The 17,127-nt window shown below is 33.2% G+C and overlaps 1 protein-coding gene across 12 annotated transcripts in view; it reads right to left on the bottom strand.

Annotated features, from left to right (window-relative positions):
- ZMYM4 (zinc finger MYM-type containing 4) overlaps positions 1–17,127 on the bottom strand; it is a 125,855-nt gene that overhangs the window by 58,992 nt on the left and 49,736 nt on the right. For 6 of the 12 annotated variants that reach the window (XM_031962113.1, XM_031962108.1, XM_031962115.1 and 3 more), the window contains exons 3-5: positions 16,391–16,915; positions 11,286–11,350; positions 10,582–10,752 (exon numbers count right to left, since the gene is read on the bottom strand). In XM_031962113.1, coding sequence (XP_031817973.1) covers positions 10,582–10,752; positions 11,286–11,350; positions 16,391–16,915 — 761 coding nt within the window. Of the gene's footprint in view, positions 1–10,581; positions 10,753–11,285; positions 11,351–12,609; positions 12,678–14,085; positions 14,149–14,629; positions 15,408–16,390; positions 16,916–17,127 lie in introns of those variants that run through there. The other 6 variants (XM_031962111.1, XM_031962112.1, XM_031962114.1 and 3 more) reach the window with 4 other exon arrangements.

The raw sequence follows: 17,127 nt of genomic DNA, 5'->3' as shown, positions 1-17,127 counted from the left end.
AAATGTTCTCATTAAAATGTGCTTTAAAATTAAAAGTAAAATTCTTAATTATGAAATTGAAAGATGGTTACATTGGTCATCTGAGAGAAATGATAATCCCTGACCAGGAAAAACTGTTGTGAACCTTAGGAGTAGATTAAACAAATAGGATTAAATCAGTCCCAAATTTGATGGTCAGTGTTAAGACCTAGAAAAAATAATCTGCCATCCCATTCATTTAAAGTCATTGTGTTCATAAACTTCAAAACTCCTTTATCTGATATTAACCCTTTATCATTCCATTGTTTCCTATGCTTTAGCATTCTGGATTCCTAAATCTGTTCTTCAATCTTCAATACAACTTCTATATTCTCTACCTCTCAATTCTTTCCCAACTCATCACCTCTGTCAGTAGCTATACCTTTTCTCTTTCCTGTGTCAACACCTTGGTGAAACATCTCAAAGCTATACTAATATTCTCAAATCTTTTTTCATCCCATCACAAACTGCAACCCTAGATTAATCCCACAATCTATCCCCTTCACTCCTATTCATATGCTGCTGAATTAAGCTGGGAGGAGAATCACAAAAAAGTTGAATCCGCCACAAATTTGCTTTTTCTAATCTTGCTGGGCTCTAAAAATAATAAAGTAATAACTCTTTACCTAATTTCTATACTGGTTGTTGCTACCCTTTCTCATATCTTCTCAATCCTCAATCTCAATCCCTCTTTGAGTGACGCTATTTTCCCCTCCTAATTTCATTTTTTTTTCTTTTTTCTTTTTTTTAACTGAGGCAATTGGGGTTAAATGACTTGCCCAGGGTCACACAGCCAGGAAGTATTAAGTGGCTGAGGTCAGATTTGAACTCGGGTCCTCATGATTTCGCTCTATCTACTGCGCCACCGAGCTGACCCCCCTCCTAATTTCGCAACATTCAAGATATCTTCTCCCTAACAGCTTTTTCTTTTACTCCTATAATGAAGAGCTGGTCCTCTCCAGCAAATCCATCCCTTCTATATGTAACTTTGATCCTATTCCCTCCTATGTTTCTCCAGCAGATGGCCCCCTATCATCTTTACTAACTCTAATCTTCAGTCTCTCCCAAATATACTTTTATCTTTGCCCATTTTTAAAAAACAAACCAAAAGATAAAAAATAAAACATTCTGAATCCTGCCATTCCCAATTTCCCACAATACTGCATTTGTCCTCTGTCTTCTCTACTAACTTGCTTGAGAAATTCAACTATACTATGTACCTCTACTTCCTCTCCTCTCAATTCTCTTCTTAACAATTCTCTGAAATCTCAATAAACAGAAAATGTTATCTACAAAAGTACAAAAGACCTTTTAATCGCCAAATGTACTGGTCTCTTTTCAATCCTTCAAAATTCCTTGACATCTCTAAACTTGCTATTGATCTGATGCTACTGATCACAACCTCCTCCTCTTTATTTTCTTGTCTCCATTACCTTACTACACTACCTCTGTCCTAGTTCTATCTGACAGTTCCTTCTCCTGTCTCATTTGATGGATCTTTGTTCAGGTGATACATTCCTAAGGCTCTACCTTGAGGTTTTTTCTGTTACTTAACTTGGTTATCTCACCAGTTCCCATAAGTTCAATTATCTCTGTGTGGATGATATGTGTGTATTTATATCTGTATATATCCAGAGAAGATAGGCTCTCTCCTGAGTGCCAGTATAGCATCACCATTTCCACTGTCTCTGAAACTAGATTTCTAAGGCTAGTTATATTTAATATATCTCAATACTCATTTTCCTCTAATTTTCCCAATATTGTCAAATGCACAACTATCCTTGTCATCTAGGTTCACAGTTAGTGAGTGTCCCTCTAAATTTTTCATCCTCATATAGCCCACATACCAATCCACTAGCAAATCTCTTTCAATTTCAAGCTCTTATCACCTCTTACGTGGACAATTTCAAAAGCTCTCCATTGGTATCCATTTTAAATGCCACATTCACTCCAATCCATCTATTTAATTGCCAATATGATTTTCCTAAATAATAGATCAGAGGATTATACCATTCCCTTATTTAATCAGTTTCAATGGGTCCTTATTATCCCCAAGATAAAATATAAAGGTCTAAGTCTGGCATCTAAAGCCTTTCACCATCCCGTCCCTTTCTTTACCAGTCCTAACACTTGATGTTCAGCCACACTGGCTTTCTTGACAGTCTTCACATACAAATTTTTAACTCCCTTCTCTGTGCCTTTGTACTGAATGTCCTCTTGGAATGCTCTGCCTTCTTCCTTACCTCAGCATCTTAAAGTTACTGACTTTCTTCTAGTCTGCTCAAATGCCACTTTCTAAAGAAGGTCTTTCCCAATTCCTCTGAGTTCTACAACCTTCCTTCTTGAGATTATTTTCCATTTATTCTGTATGTACCTATGTTTTTTAAATGTTGTCTCCCACATTAGAATACAAACTCCTTAAAGAGCAGGAACTATTTGTAGCTTTATATATACAGCTCTTAATACAGTGTCTGATATGTCATTGGTATATCATAAATGTTTGATATACACACATATAAATATACATACACGCGCATATATATATACATACGTAGACATACAAAACATGGTGAAAAAGCACTTTGTAAACTTTCAGGTGCTACAAAAATACCAACTCATTTAAGACTCAAGTAAAGTCAGCAATTTATGAAGCCTTTCTATTTCATTTACAACATAATCTTGTCCTTCAGATTAACTCCCATATCATTTAATCATGTCATTCCACTGCAAACAAATAGGAATGATCTTGTACTGTTTAGAGCTTAAGATTTCGAGAAGATGGGGTCTAGGTTCTGTTGAGCACACCACCATCCTTTCAATCACAATAGGTTTGAAACTTCAGGATTATTCTCAACTAGGTTTAGTTGAGAATTATGACACCAACTACACCCTATTCAAGGCATGATTGAACTTGGTGCTGCTAAGCCAGGAAGGGTGAAGAGTGTTTAAAACACCACCATGTTTGCTAAAATACATTTGCTAATAGATACTTTTATCAATATTTTTCTTCTTCACATCATTTCTACTTCCCACTGTAGACTTACCCCCTTCCCAGAATTCCATACTTTATAATAAAGAAGAAAGAGGAATAAAAGACAACTTCTACAAAATTGATAACATGCCCAAAAGAGCCTGGAATCATTATTTTACAGAAATGCATGTTTCATGGATCTCCATAAGTAGGTATCCTTTTATTTGTTACTTTGGCCAAGTTGGCCATTCTAATTTCCCAGCATTTAGATTCAATTAATTTAGTTGTTGCTTTTTCTACTTACATTATTGTAGTTGTTATTAAAATTGTTCTCCTAGTCCTCAACTCATTAGTTTCTTGGTACTCATTTTGTCTTTTATCATTTCTTACAACACAATCATATTATATAACATCCACATAACATACCATTACAGGTATGTAGATGGTGGGAAAAAATTCGCTGGCTCTGGAAATAAGGGGCCCTGAGTTCAAATCCCACCTAAAATACTTAGTAACATCTGTAGAATTTCAGAGATGAAAGGAATCTTTTTTTTATTAAAGCTTTTTATTTTTCAAAACATATGTGTGGATAATTCTTCAACATTAGCCCTTGCAAAATCGTGTGTTCCAATTTTTTTCTTCCTTCCCCCATCTCCTCCCCTAGATGGCAAGTAGTCCAATATATGTTAAACATGGTAGAAATATATGGATGGAAGAAATCTTAAAAACTGTCTAGCTGAAACTCCTCATTTTGAACTTGAATTTGAATAAACTGAGACCTAGTGAGGTAAAATAGTCAGAGGTAAGAGCCAGTTAGTGGCAGAAAAAGAAATAAAATACCAAGTCTTCTGACTCCAATTAGGTGGGGCTTTTTTTTTTTTTTTTTTTGGTATTATGTAACTCCATTCCTTAAGTTTTTCTCTGTAACTAGATTATAAATTTTTAAGAGCAGGAACTATCATTTTATTCCTTTTATTTTAAAATGTATTTTTATTGACATGGTTATTTTCACATTGCCTATAGATGTTCCCCTACATTCCTGTCACTCTATGTCAAGAACCATACTTTATAAGAATTTTTTTTTAAAGTGGGAGAAAAAATTATAGGCATAAAGAGATTTTTCAAACATTATTATTAGTATTATTAACAGTGACAACAACAAATTCATTTAGCTGGTACTTGGCAGTCTACAAAGTTCTTTATCCACAAATCTGGGAGGCATCCAAGTTTTTTTTTAACAATATCAAAGGGTATAGTCTCTTCATACTGTCTCATTTTATGCTAGTTCATAACAGTACATTTTGAAATCTTTTTCTAATAAGCTTAGATTGGTTTATACAAAAATATCAGATCTGTTTTATAGATGAGGAAGTTAGGACTTAAAATCGATAATAATCATGCAAAACATAAAAATAATAACTTTCAGGTGTTCTAGCTCTAAGAACTCATTTTTTTTCATTATACTCCCTGTCTACTTCTTTGTAGTCATGTTGTAAACTACCACAATGGTTTGCTTCTTTTCTAGAAGATAAGAAGAATGTTACTCCTTGAGCAATTTGGACCTATGCTCAAAAAGTTATCAAACTGTGCATACCCTTTGATCTAGCAGTGTTACTACTGGGTTTATATCCCAAAAAGATCTTAAAGAAGGGAAAGGGACCTGTCTGTGCAAGAATGTTTGTGGCATCCCTCTTTGTAGTGGCCAGAAACTGGAAACTGAGTGGATGCCCATTAGTTGGAGAATGGCTGAATAAATTGTGGTATATGAATATTATGGAATATTACTGTTTGGTAAGATATGATCAACAGGATGATTTCAGAAAGTCCTGGAGAGACTTACACGAACTTAGGCTGAGTGAAATGAGCAGGACCAGAAGATCATTATATACTTCAACAACAATACTATATAATGATCAATTCTGATGGACTTGGCCATTTTCAGCAACGAGACGAACCAAATCCATTCCAATGGAGCAGTAATGAACTGAAGCAGCTACACCCAAGGGAAAGAACTCTGGGAGATGACTAAAAACTATTACATCGAATTCCCAATCCCTATATTTTTGCCTGCCTGCATTTTTAAAAATTTCCTTCACAGGCTAATTGTACAATATTTCAGAGTCCAATTCTTTTTGTACAGCAAAATAATGGTTTGGACATATATACTTATTTTATAATAAATTTATACTTTAATATATTTAACATGTATTGGTCATCCTGCCATCTAGGGGAGGGGGTGGGTGGAAAGAGGAGAAAAATTGGAACAAAAGGTTTGGCAATTGTCAATGCTGTAAAATTACCCATGCATATAACTCGTAAATAAAAAGCTATTAAAAAAAAAAATGTTACTCCTTGCCTACCTATCTTAAACACTAGAATCAAATTCCTTTTTCCCTGGGGCCCAATTTCTACAAACTCCATAGAAAGCAAACAGACACAAAATCTATATACTTAAAACAAGATAAAACTTGCCATGGCTATCATAACTGCTTTTTTTGTCACTAACTTTTGAACTTCATTGTTTTTCATTAACTAAACTAGAAAAACTAAGAGCTTCTTGCAAAAGAACTTCATTACCCCCAAGTAATCAATTTGAAACTATTCAACAAAAATTCTTAAGTTGTTTGTATCCTTTAAATATAAATGACCTCATCAGTGGGCATATAACCCAGGGGAGTCAAGAGCGTAAAAAACAATGTAATATTGTATATACCCAAATAATTATAGCAGCACTCTGTGGTAGCAAAAATCTGGGAACCAAAATGGGTCAAAAAATGTCATAGCTGAAAAAAACATTGTGTGAATGTAAAGAAATAGGAAGGTTTATATGGTCTAATATGAAATAAAATAAGTAGAACAAAAAAATTATTAAATGACTATAGCCTCATAAATTAAAAGATTACTAAAAGAAATTTGAACTCTTTAGTGATGAAAAAAAAAAAAGAACTAATTAAATATAATTCCTCCCTAGTGACAGGAAAGTGAATATCTACTAAAGAAAAATATTGTATATAGTTTAAACTGGTTCGTGTTTTACAGGATATTTTTATTTAAATGCTTTTCATCATTACCATGGAAAATTCAATGGGGATTAACCAACAATGACAAAAGGAAGTACTGAAATGTTATTTAAAATAAAATGAAAGTTTAAACGAGATAAGCTTTAAGACAATTTTAAGCTCTAAATTTATGAATTATTATAGGGACAATTCAGCACAGTAGTTACATATTTCTATATTTGCAAGATTATTTGAAATATATTCCATCTCCTGGCAAAAAAGTGAAGCCATTTTATCTCAAAAGTTATATTTAACTCTTATATAATAAATTACTACACTGACTAGATCTCTGAGAACAACATATTTTTTCCATCTGACTATGGCAAAAAAAAACCCTTAATTTTTAAATACAACGTTCAATTAAAAGAGTTGAGGAGAAAATGCAAAATGAGACTAGTTATTTATTTTATAGCATTCATCCCCTGACAAAATGTTCAGCATCACAAAAAAATCTGACATTAAAAAAGGAAAAGGATATTTACTATGAATTGTTCCAAAGCATGAGAAAGTATATACATGCACATGAAGGAGTTGAACTTTAACAAAAGTTTAGAAATGAATTGTCATAAACTGTCTTAAAAATTGATGAACAAAAGAATTAAATGAAGATTACATTTACTTAGATTAGAAAAGCACAAATTGCCATTTCTTTTCTTTTTTTTCAAAACCTTTGAATTTAAAGATTAGTTGCTACTTTCATGACCAAAATCTCAGCTTTGAAACAAATAAGAAATAAAATCCCATTCTTCAGGAATGGACTGAAGCGCTTTACTGTTTGTGAGTAATACCCAAGTCCTCACTATTTCTTCCTCCACATTCTTTTAGAAGCCAATGGTCTAGAAATAGAGCTTTCTTAATTGAAAGACCCCTCTCTCAGAGGATTTGTAGACTTAGGTCTAATATCTATTTTGTTCAATGTACTTGCACTTGCCAAGACTAGGCCAGAAGGCCATCACTACACTAGTCTTACTTTGCCAAAGGTGAGAAAATTAGAAAAAAAGAAAAGAAAAATGACAGAAAAAAAGGAAATGGAATCATGGCTCAAATGAGCAATGATCAGTGAATATGTAAAAAAGGAAAGTGTGATCACAAAGAGTCAGCATAACTTCATCAAAAAGGTCATTCCAGACTAATGTTAATTCCTTTTTTGATAATATCCATAAATGAATAAAAGGGAAGGAGAATGAGAGAATTTATTAAGTATCTACATATAGCATTTACTACATTAAAGCTTGACACAAAGAAATAACTTCTCAACTATCAACACTGCAATAAGATGAAATAAGTTTTGGAGAAGCAATGAATTCATCATGTAAAGAGATTACCACTGGATACGCTATCATCAAGATTCTTTCCAAGTAGGGGTCAGACTAAAAAGGCCAGTGAAGCTCCTTCCTTACCTGAATTTCTGTGCCTCTGTGACTATAATTCTTTGTTTAACTATGGTTGTATTTATAAAAGCGTTGTCCAAAATGAGAATTTGTTTTTTCTATCACGTTTGGTTTAATTTTTTTAAAAAGAAAAAACAGGTAAGCCTTACAGGCAATTTCTAAAGTGGGATACAACTTTATAATCCCACAATTGACTGACGTATATGAAGCCAATAAGAACAAGCTGGTTTTGTTTACTGCTGTCACAAAAGCATTTGACTAAGGAGAATAGAATGCAATCAAATATCTCTTTAGAGAAAATATCTTGCATATACACTGAAATCTTACACAATTCCACGGGAATATGAGAATGTGAGAAATAATTTGCGAGAAATAATTTGCACATCTTTCTATTCTAATCACTATTAATCACTTTGATATGATTCTATAGGTGTAGTGGTTATAAATTCTGTATATTAGGCCTCAGATAATAAATTCACTTGCTTACTCATAGGAAGCTAACTAGAGGCCTTCTACCTTTGTTTTTCCTTGTCATGGTGGCCAAGCCCAGTATGGCAGTAGAGATGACTCAATTACATTAAAAGTCCTCCAAATTATTTTTGTACCTCCAATTTTCTCTCTATTCCCCAAGAGCAAATGCCCATCTTATGACTGTTTAGTGGAGATTAGCCAATTTTTACTCAACTTATAACGCCACTCATGCTATATCATTTTTTGGCCTTCAAAAGCAAAATCTACCAACCAATAAGATTCTGTATTTCACCATGCCTCTTTTGCATATATGGATTTCAAACTTTAATACAAGGCTCTGAAAGAAAGGAGCATCTTGGATCATGAGGAACACCTAAAGTGGGAATGAGCTCAGAGAAATGTACATTAAGTATAGAAATCAAGTGAAATATTTTAGCAAAGAAGTATATTTACCAAAAACATTCAAATAATATCATGACATATGTTCAAAAGTAAGATAGAAAGAAAAAAGGATAAAACTTTGCAAATGTTCCTAATTTGGAAAATACAATGTAATAACTGATCTGCAAAATACTTTCTTGCTTATTCTTCCTTAAAAATGGGCAAAAATAAGTTTTATATGACTTCACATGTATAAGAGGTATCAAATCTCATCTTCTTAACAGCTGGAGAAAAATGGAGGGGCAGAGAAAAACTGGAAAATAAAATTTTTAAATTAAAAAAAAAAAAACCAGTAACAAATTAAATCTATCAATATGTATATTTACTCTAAGGTAGTTAAGAATACCACAAAGATAATTATCTGGGTAATGAAATCAGGTTGAAATACATTTAGTAAATTGTGTAGTCCTTTTGATGATCCAAAGTGACTATCATTACAAAAATATTAAAAGTAACATGGGTAAAAATAAGGTAAACAGCATAGTTCTGGAATCAGAGAGTAACATTTAAATGATACTCCTGATACTTATTCTCTCTGTAATTGCAGCAAGTCATTTAATATTATCAAATTTCAGTTTACTCATGTACAATAAGAGGGGTGGACTGGATGGAATTTGAGTTAGATCTATTATCTTTAACCAATATATTCTTCCTGTGATGCTGTGTTAATTATAGAATATAAGAATTCTACCAAAGTTCAAATATAATTACATTGTAAAAACACATAGGCTACAGTATATAATCAATAACTTGCACAAGAATAACATAAACTATTATCAAGAATTTATTTGACCAAAGCAATATTATTTATTCATGCAGTGAGAATAAGATCAAATGAGATAACATATATAAAACATATTGCAAACTTTAAATTGTTATAAAAACACTAGCTTCTTATCACCATTAGTATTATTAGTGAGAAATAACAGATAGAGAGGCTCAGTAATATACTGACATTAAAGAGAAAAACCTCCAATCCACTAAATCCACTTTATGGAGGATTATGGGAAAACATTATTAATTAGATGGCATGAGATCTTGTGAAGAGATGAGTAATGTGTAATTACATTGCTAAATACAGCATTGAAATTATGACTCTACCCAAATATATAATAATTTAATAATTAATCGCTGTATATTATGTGCATATATGTCCCTGTTCGAGTAAATTCATTCTTAGTTTAACAAATTTTAAAAATTCTCATCTTATTTTGTTCTAGATTACTTTATTGCTCACCAAACTAGAACAATCCCATTCTAAAAATTAACAATTGGAACATATTGTCCGGCACTAACAATTCAACAAAGAGAAAACAAAATGATAGCATTGACACAAATCTTTTCAAATTTTATTTTTTTCTTTCTAAGGTTTTTTGTTTGTTTTTGGTCTTTTTGCTGAGGCAATTGGGGTTAAGTGACTTGCCCAGAGTCACACAGCTAGGAAGTGTTAAATGTCTGAGGCCACATTTGAACTCAGGTCGTCCTGACTTTAGGGCTGCTGCTCTATCCACTGTGCACCTAATTACCCCCCCCACCCCCTTTCTAAGCTTTCAGTCAAATAACAGTAAGAGTGAAGTGCTACTTTTCTGTTTAGTAATAAAAATGAAATAGACAAAAGTACAAATCAATGGTATTACTCTTTTAAAAAAAGGGTCAGGAAATGAAGAGAACAAGAACAAAATGGATCCAAAGAGAGAAAAAAACTGAAAAGAAAGGAAAAAAAATACAAAAATATATGTTTTTCTGCAGAGAAAGGAAAATTGGATGCTATCACCACCAGTGTTTTTTGCTAATTTATCAACATATGAAATGTTTAGACCTCCAGAGGCAGCTGGTGGTGATATGGGAAGAGCACCGGGCTGGGAGTCAGAAAAACCTAAATTCAAATATGGCCTCAGGCACTTAACTAGGAATATGACTCTGGGAAAGTCACTTAGTCTCACTGTGTCTCAGTTTCCTCAATTGTAAAATGGAAATAATAACACCTACTTTCTAGGGTTGTGAGAATCAAGAGAGATAAAATTTGTAAACCACTTAACCAGGCACTTATTTTTCTCCCTTCCTACCTACCCCACCCTTCACTTCCTAACTCCCATCCCTACCTCACCTAGAAAAACAAGCATTTTAAATCATTTCAAAACCAATACCAATAGATACTTCATGGAACTAATCAATTCATCTTGTGAATGGAAAAAAACCCAACCATGAAAAGTAAAGAGGAAATACTTACTTGAGCAGTGTCAGGCTCATCTTTAATTTTATCTAGAAGTCCTGACTGTGGGGCCATTGCTTTGTCATATTCATCATCCAAAGGTTCTTCTTTAATTCTAATATTTGGTGCAAATGAATTCCCCAGTTCTGGAGCAATAGATTCTTTACTGGGAAATGGAAAACTTGATTCCTAAAACATAATGTAAAACATTAATGAATATTTACATTTAAATATCAAGTTTTTCTAATTTTCCACAGCAAAACTCATTAAGATTAAATAACTCGGGGCAGCCAGGTGGTGCAGTGGATAGAGCACCAGTCCTGACAGGAGGACCTGAGTTCAAATCTAGTCTCAGACACTTAACACCTCCTAGCTGTGTGACCCTGGGCAAGTCACTTAACCCCAATTGCAACAACAACAACAACAAAAGATTAAATAACTCCATGGCTACTTAGGAAGATCCCTACACCTAAGAATAATGGTTCTACATAATTGAATACAAAAAAAAATAAAAATAAAGCAGCTTGAGTTTGACCATAGGTTTCTTAGAACCTCTGTCAAGATATTTTTGGCCAAACAAACAGGCAAACAAATAACGAAATCAGCAGTTGACCTGAGCAAGTTATATCAATTATTTTGTTAGGAAGAGATGGGAATATAGCAACCTTTTAACAAGAGTTATGTCACATTAATAGCTATCTGTATACACATTGAAAACTTACCCTGAAGTTTGTTTCTGGGGTTTGTGGTAATTGGGTATGTAATGTTTCCTCAACTTGATTAGCTACTGGAAAAAACAAATGTGTATATAAATATAATTCTTGTAAGAAGCGATTTGGAAGGGTAACAATTATTAATTAGTTCCCCTTTTCAGCAAGATATTTAAGCTGAAGTAGGTCTCCAAAAGCCCCAAAGGTAAGTTGATTCAAGGCCCTTTATAAGCTGGTACCTTTCAAACATCTCCCATTACTTTCCCTAATACCAACCCTCCACTTAAGTCAAAATTCTTTTTTTATTGTCCTCTGAATATTTTTCCACCTCTAGCATGCTGCTTTTGCTCAACCCATTTCCACCATTACCCCCCATCTATCAGAACATTTTCCCACCTATTTAAACACATTCATTTTTTGAAGAATAAATTCCACTATTGTTACTTTACAACCATTATTTAATCTTGAATGATTAAATCTTTTTGTTTTACCCTTCTTGTTTACTAGAAAGGACTATCTTTGTACCTTCTCAAGCATGCAGCAAAATGCCTTATAAATGTTAAGTTAATGATGAATGTTTATTAAATTTTCTCAATTCTTCAATTCCTTGAGACCTGAGATTATTTGACTAAATCTTGTTTTCTCTGTATTTCCAGTGCCAATATAGTACAACAGGCACTTAATAAATGTTTGTTAACTGATATAAAGACTGTGCCTTAGTAATGTCTATTTACTATTATTTCCTATGGCAAAAGCACTAGGACTTTTCCTTCTCTTTCTACATATTTTAATTTCTCACAAAAATTCCTTTTTCTAGCTTTTCTTTTCCTTCCAAGAGCCAAAGCACCTCCTAACATGAAAACTTTGTTTATTCAGACCCACTAATCAGGCATGTGATTAATTCCAATATGAAAAATACAATCCTGAAGAATTTTTAAAAAATATGAGTGTGATGAATACTTCTGAGTTTAATCCTTCCTCCCTTAATAATTACACATGATCCTTATATATTCATTATAGCAATTCTGTAAGATTTCTACTTAGCATACTTTATAAACTATTCTTTTATACATTTATAAAATAATGAACTTATATATTATAAAATATGAACTCAGACTTTTAACTTCCATTTCATCTGAATTAAAGATATCTAACTTTACTTCACTATATCAACTGTCAGCTGTACAGCTGACCAAAATCTCAATTATTTTTATCATCTCTTTTAGAAGAGAAGTTTTTTGAAGTCCAGAACCACATCTTTCAGTGTGTCCAAATATAGTACCCAATATACTATGAATGCCTTATAGATGTTATTAAATACAGATCATCCTCAGACCTTTCATATTCCTGGATGCTGCTCCACAGATGCTATCCAGTTTCAATAATTTCCTGGATATCAAAGTCCTGTTAAAATATCATTACTAGAGATGAATATTGGAAAAAGATGTAATGTGGTTAAATAAGTAGCCTATCAAAGAACATTTCTTTAAATAAGATGAAACTGATCTTGTAGAGACTAAGCTTATAAATAAGAAATAGCTATTAGTAGTTCATTAGTCAATGTATTTGTAATTCTATGATAAAGGATACTCATTTTGGAGTTTCAAAATGATTGTTTTTGAGATATTATTCCATAAAATTATGTAGTAGTTCCTGCTAAGAAATATCTTAAGAAGTATCAGTCTGTGGAATTCACACATATAAAAAATATTCAAGCACATTCTCTCTTATTAATGGGCTTAAAGTAATAAAAATATGGTATAATGAAAAAAGCAATTTCTGGGGCAAGGTAAATAAGTTTTTAGATTTGGTTCCTGGTTCTACTAGTTCTTTACTAGTCATATGATCCTGTCATGTAGTCATATAGTCTCAGTTTCTTCATCTGTAAAATGGGGAGTATCTATGCAATTCATTTCACAGGAATGTGAAAAAAGTGTTTGTAAACCAAAAAGTACTACATAAACCTGAGTCATTTTTCTTTCATATATTATTCCTATAAAGGAACTGACGATTATAACTGAAAATCCAGGTTGAAATAAAGACTCTAATTAAAGAATTTTATAAGGCTTATTCATCATCACCTCATCTTTAGCCATAACAAATTATTTTAGGTCTTGTTTTCATTTTCCCCCGTAAGTAATGGTAACCTAAAGTTTATTTATTAAATATTTGCTTGTATCTATATATAGCTAACAAATAATCAACTTGAAAATGTATCTGGCCACTAAATATTAATAGATGGGGCTTTCCTAAATAAGAAAAAAATTTTAAAAGAATTTTATAAACAATGAAGCTCAACCAAACTTCATGTTTTAATGGTCAAACAAAATGCAACACAGAATTTATGATTTTCTGCCTTTCCATGCAAAGATGGAGCAGAAGGAAAAAGAAATAGTGATTAATAGTATTTTTCAAAAGAAACCATAGAACATAATCAGTTATCAAGGGAAGAACAAAAATAAAACAATAGCATGCTTTCACAAAATTCAAAATCTTAAGGCCATTTCAACCTTAATTTAAGAACATGTGAGTGCTGAAGAAAAATGACTGAGTTAACTAGAAATATATCAATGTAGCCTTAACTGGGAAATCTTTTTATCTGTCTTTTGAGCCTCTCATTTCCCAGTCATAGTTTCACATCTTCTTTTAAGCTTCCCTGGCTGGTTTACTCTCCTTCCCCAGCCTCCTTCATTCTCAACTTTCTTATCTTTGTCCAATTGAGAAAATAGAGGTATCAGAAGCAATCTCCTTCTACTCCATGTTTCCACAATTCTAACTTTTAAAAAGTATATACTTATCTATCCTGTCTTACCTCGGAGGATGAGAATGCTCCTCCTGTTTATCAAGGCAAACTCTCTGCCACTGGTCCTATCCTATCTCACTCCAATTTCCTATGACCATAGGCCATTTAAAAAAAAAAAAGGAAAAAAAAAAAGGAAAGAAAAGAAAAGAATAAAAGAAATCAGCTTGGCCCAAAGATCTTTTACATGCACTTTCACCATTTCCCTCTCCACTATTTTTTCCTCTTTTCCTTATAAATTTGCTCAAGTCTAAACTCTTTCCTTCATCCTGCTGTTTCTTTCATGTTGTCTTCTTCCTCTTGCTACCCTTTTCTTAGGAGTATCCCATAATCATCATCTCCACCTTCTCACCCAGTCATTCAATCCTTCAAACTTTCCATACTAGTTGCCATTCAATTAACTATTCTCTTTTCAAGGCACTAATGACAGATTTTGAAATGGGGAGAGGACCTGAGGTCACTTAGTAAAAGTCCTTCCATTTAACAGATGAGGAAACTGAAACCCTGAATGGCTAACTTTGTCAAAAGTCAAGTCTTCCCAGCCCAAATCCAGTACCTTTCCATTGCACCATGCTGCCTTTCAAATTGAAGAATCACTTTTTTTTTCCCATCCTCCTTGACTTCTGGAATGATTCTTCACATTCTGATCTCTCGTGGCTTTTGTGATCCTGAACTTTTAGAGGTGTCCTATTTCTCTTAACAATTTTTCTCTATCCTTTACCTGCTCCCCACCATCCCCACTCCAGGTGGCTCTTAGCCTACTTCTATCTACTACTACTCTCTCCCAGGCTATCATTCACTTCCACAAGTTCAACTGTCATCCCTACAGAGATGGTCTAGTTTAACCCCTCTAACCAAATTCCTATCCTGTGAGTCCATACTTGTGCTAGATTACCTTCATTTGGATGACTCAAGACCTCAAAATTCACCATGTTCAAAACCAAATTCGTCACTTTTTATCAAAAAGTTGGTCTTCCAAACTTTCTAATTTCTATTCATAGCAACACCATCTTTCTTGTCATTCAGACTTCTATTGTCAGTTATCCTTGACTCTTCAGAATTATCTTTGAATGCTTAATCCCTCTACTGCTATTTACTGCATCCTGTGGATTTTACTTCACAAATGCACATTCCAAGTATGCTCATTAAAGTTAGTCTAGTTTAGACTACTTTGAACTCTGTTAAAAAAAATTTAAAACAATCTTCCTCTCTTTAGGCCACGGGGTTTTTAACCTGGAGTCATGGACCACAAAGGGGTATGTAGATAAATTTCAGAAGATACATTAACTTGGATGGGAAAAAATTTTTTGATAACTTTGATAATCTTAAATATTTTATCTTATTTGTTATTATTCTGAAAAGAGAAATCCTAGGAGGTCCATGACATAAAAAAAGTTTAAGAAACAGTGCCCGAGGGGCAGCAAGGTAGCAAAGTGGATAGAGTATCACCCTTGGAATCAGGAGGATCTGAGTTCAAATTCAGGCTTAGAACATACTAGCTACGTGAACCTGGGCAAGTTCCTTAACTCTTACTGCCTCCTCCACCAGCACCCACCCTCAAAAAAAAAAAGAGGGAGTCAGGAAGAATGGTGCTCAACTTCTCTTTAATCTATCCTAACTCTGGTTCCCTGGAATTCTTCACCAAAATTTCCAGTCATTGCCCTTAGCAATACTGATCAGATAATGTTCCTAGCATACTACTTTGACAATATTACTACTTTAATTAAAGATCTTCATTGACTCCCCAGGAAAGTGTTACCAAAAACAGTATTAGATTGTTTTTTCCTGGCATTCAAAACAGGTCTGGCTCCAATATATATCGCTTATCTCAACATATCAGAGCCCTATTCACCTTTACTCTTCCCCAACCACATTCTCATCCCAGCTTTCCCAGCTTTGTGCTCTTGTACTTTTTCTCATGGTGTCTCTCCTGCATAAAATGAACTTCACCCACTTTCACCTCATGAAATTATTCCCCCTTTTCAAGACATAACTGAGACAACTACAATATTCCATAACCCATCCTTCTACCTAATTGAAATTCTTAAAATTCTTGATACAATCAAATTCAACTTTTCCTTTTAAATTTAACCACATTCTAACATTTAAACATTTATCTGTCTTACTTCATTATATGGTCAAAGGTTTATGGCTTGTTTCACCTGTGTATCCTCAGTGCCTAGAACAGTTCCTCATGCATAATAGGTCCATGGCAAGTAGTTGCTGAATTAACTACAATCAATTATTTGAATTTTCACTTCATCTAGTTCTTGTTTTCTCTGTCCTGTAGTTTTATTCCAATACATTACACTATTACCTGCTTTATCAAAAAAACTGCTTTTCAACCTGGAATCCACCTCTTTATGGGGTTTATCCAACCGTTTTTCACGTTCTTGATAAGATATGTCTCTATTTTTCTCCTTTCCAGAAAATGTCTCTTTGCTGTTTTCTCTTGCTAGACTAAAATCTTTCCGAATGGATTTAAATACAGAACCCTGATCAAATTGTTTAGGAAAGTCCTTTTTAACTTTATTTTGAATATGTATTTCTTTTTCACTGTCTGATTCATGCTGTGTTACTCTTCGATCTACTTCCAAACTATCAGCAGCATGAATTGGAGGTGTGAGATTGTCCTTTGTACTAAAATCTTGTTCATCCTCATTGTCACTAGCAACAACTGGAATCCCTGCAAGATCCCCAGAGTTCAAAAAATAATCATCTTCATCGAGCAATGAATTTTCAGATCCTGTTTGATTCGGCATTCCATAAGACATGCTTTCAAGAGTGGGAGTTAAGTTGTGGTCCATGTCTTCAGACATTTCTGTATCCATGATAACACCACCTTGAAAAGTAAAAAATTGCTTAGAAAAAATTTTTGTAATACTAAAGTAGACATTTATAAGATTTTATAAACATTCAAATTATTATTTCATCTAACAAGAGATTCACCCTATTATACTGTAATGTTAAAAGTCTTATAACAACCTTTTAGGATAAGTATGGTATTTATTTTATGTAATTTGACTGATAAGAAAAACCTTAACAGAGAGTCTC

The sequence above is a fragment of the Sarcophilus harrisii genome, chromosome 3, assembly GCF_902635505.1.
Source record: "Sarcophilus harrisii chromosome 3, mSarHar1.11, whole genome shotgun sequence".
Classification (NCBI taxonomy): domain Eukaryota; kingdom Metazoa; phylum Chordata; class Mammalia; order Dasyuromorphia; family Dasyuridae; genus Sarcophilus; species Sarcophilus harrisii.
The sequence above is the reverse complement of the archived record's forward strand: the minus strand, read 5'-3'. Positions and strand labels throughout refer to the sequence as shown.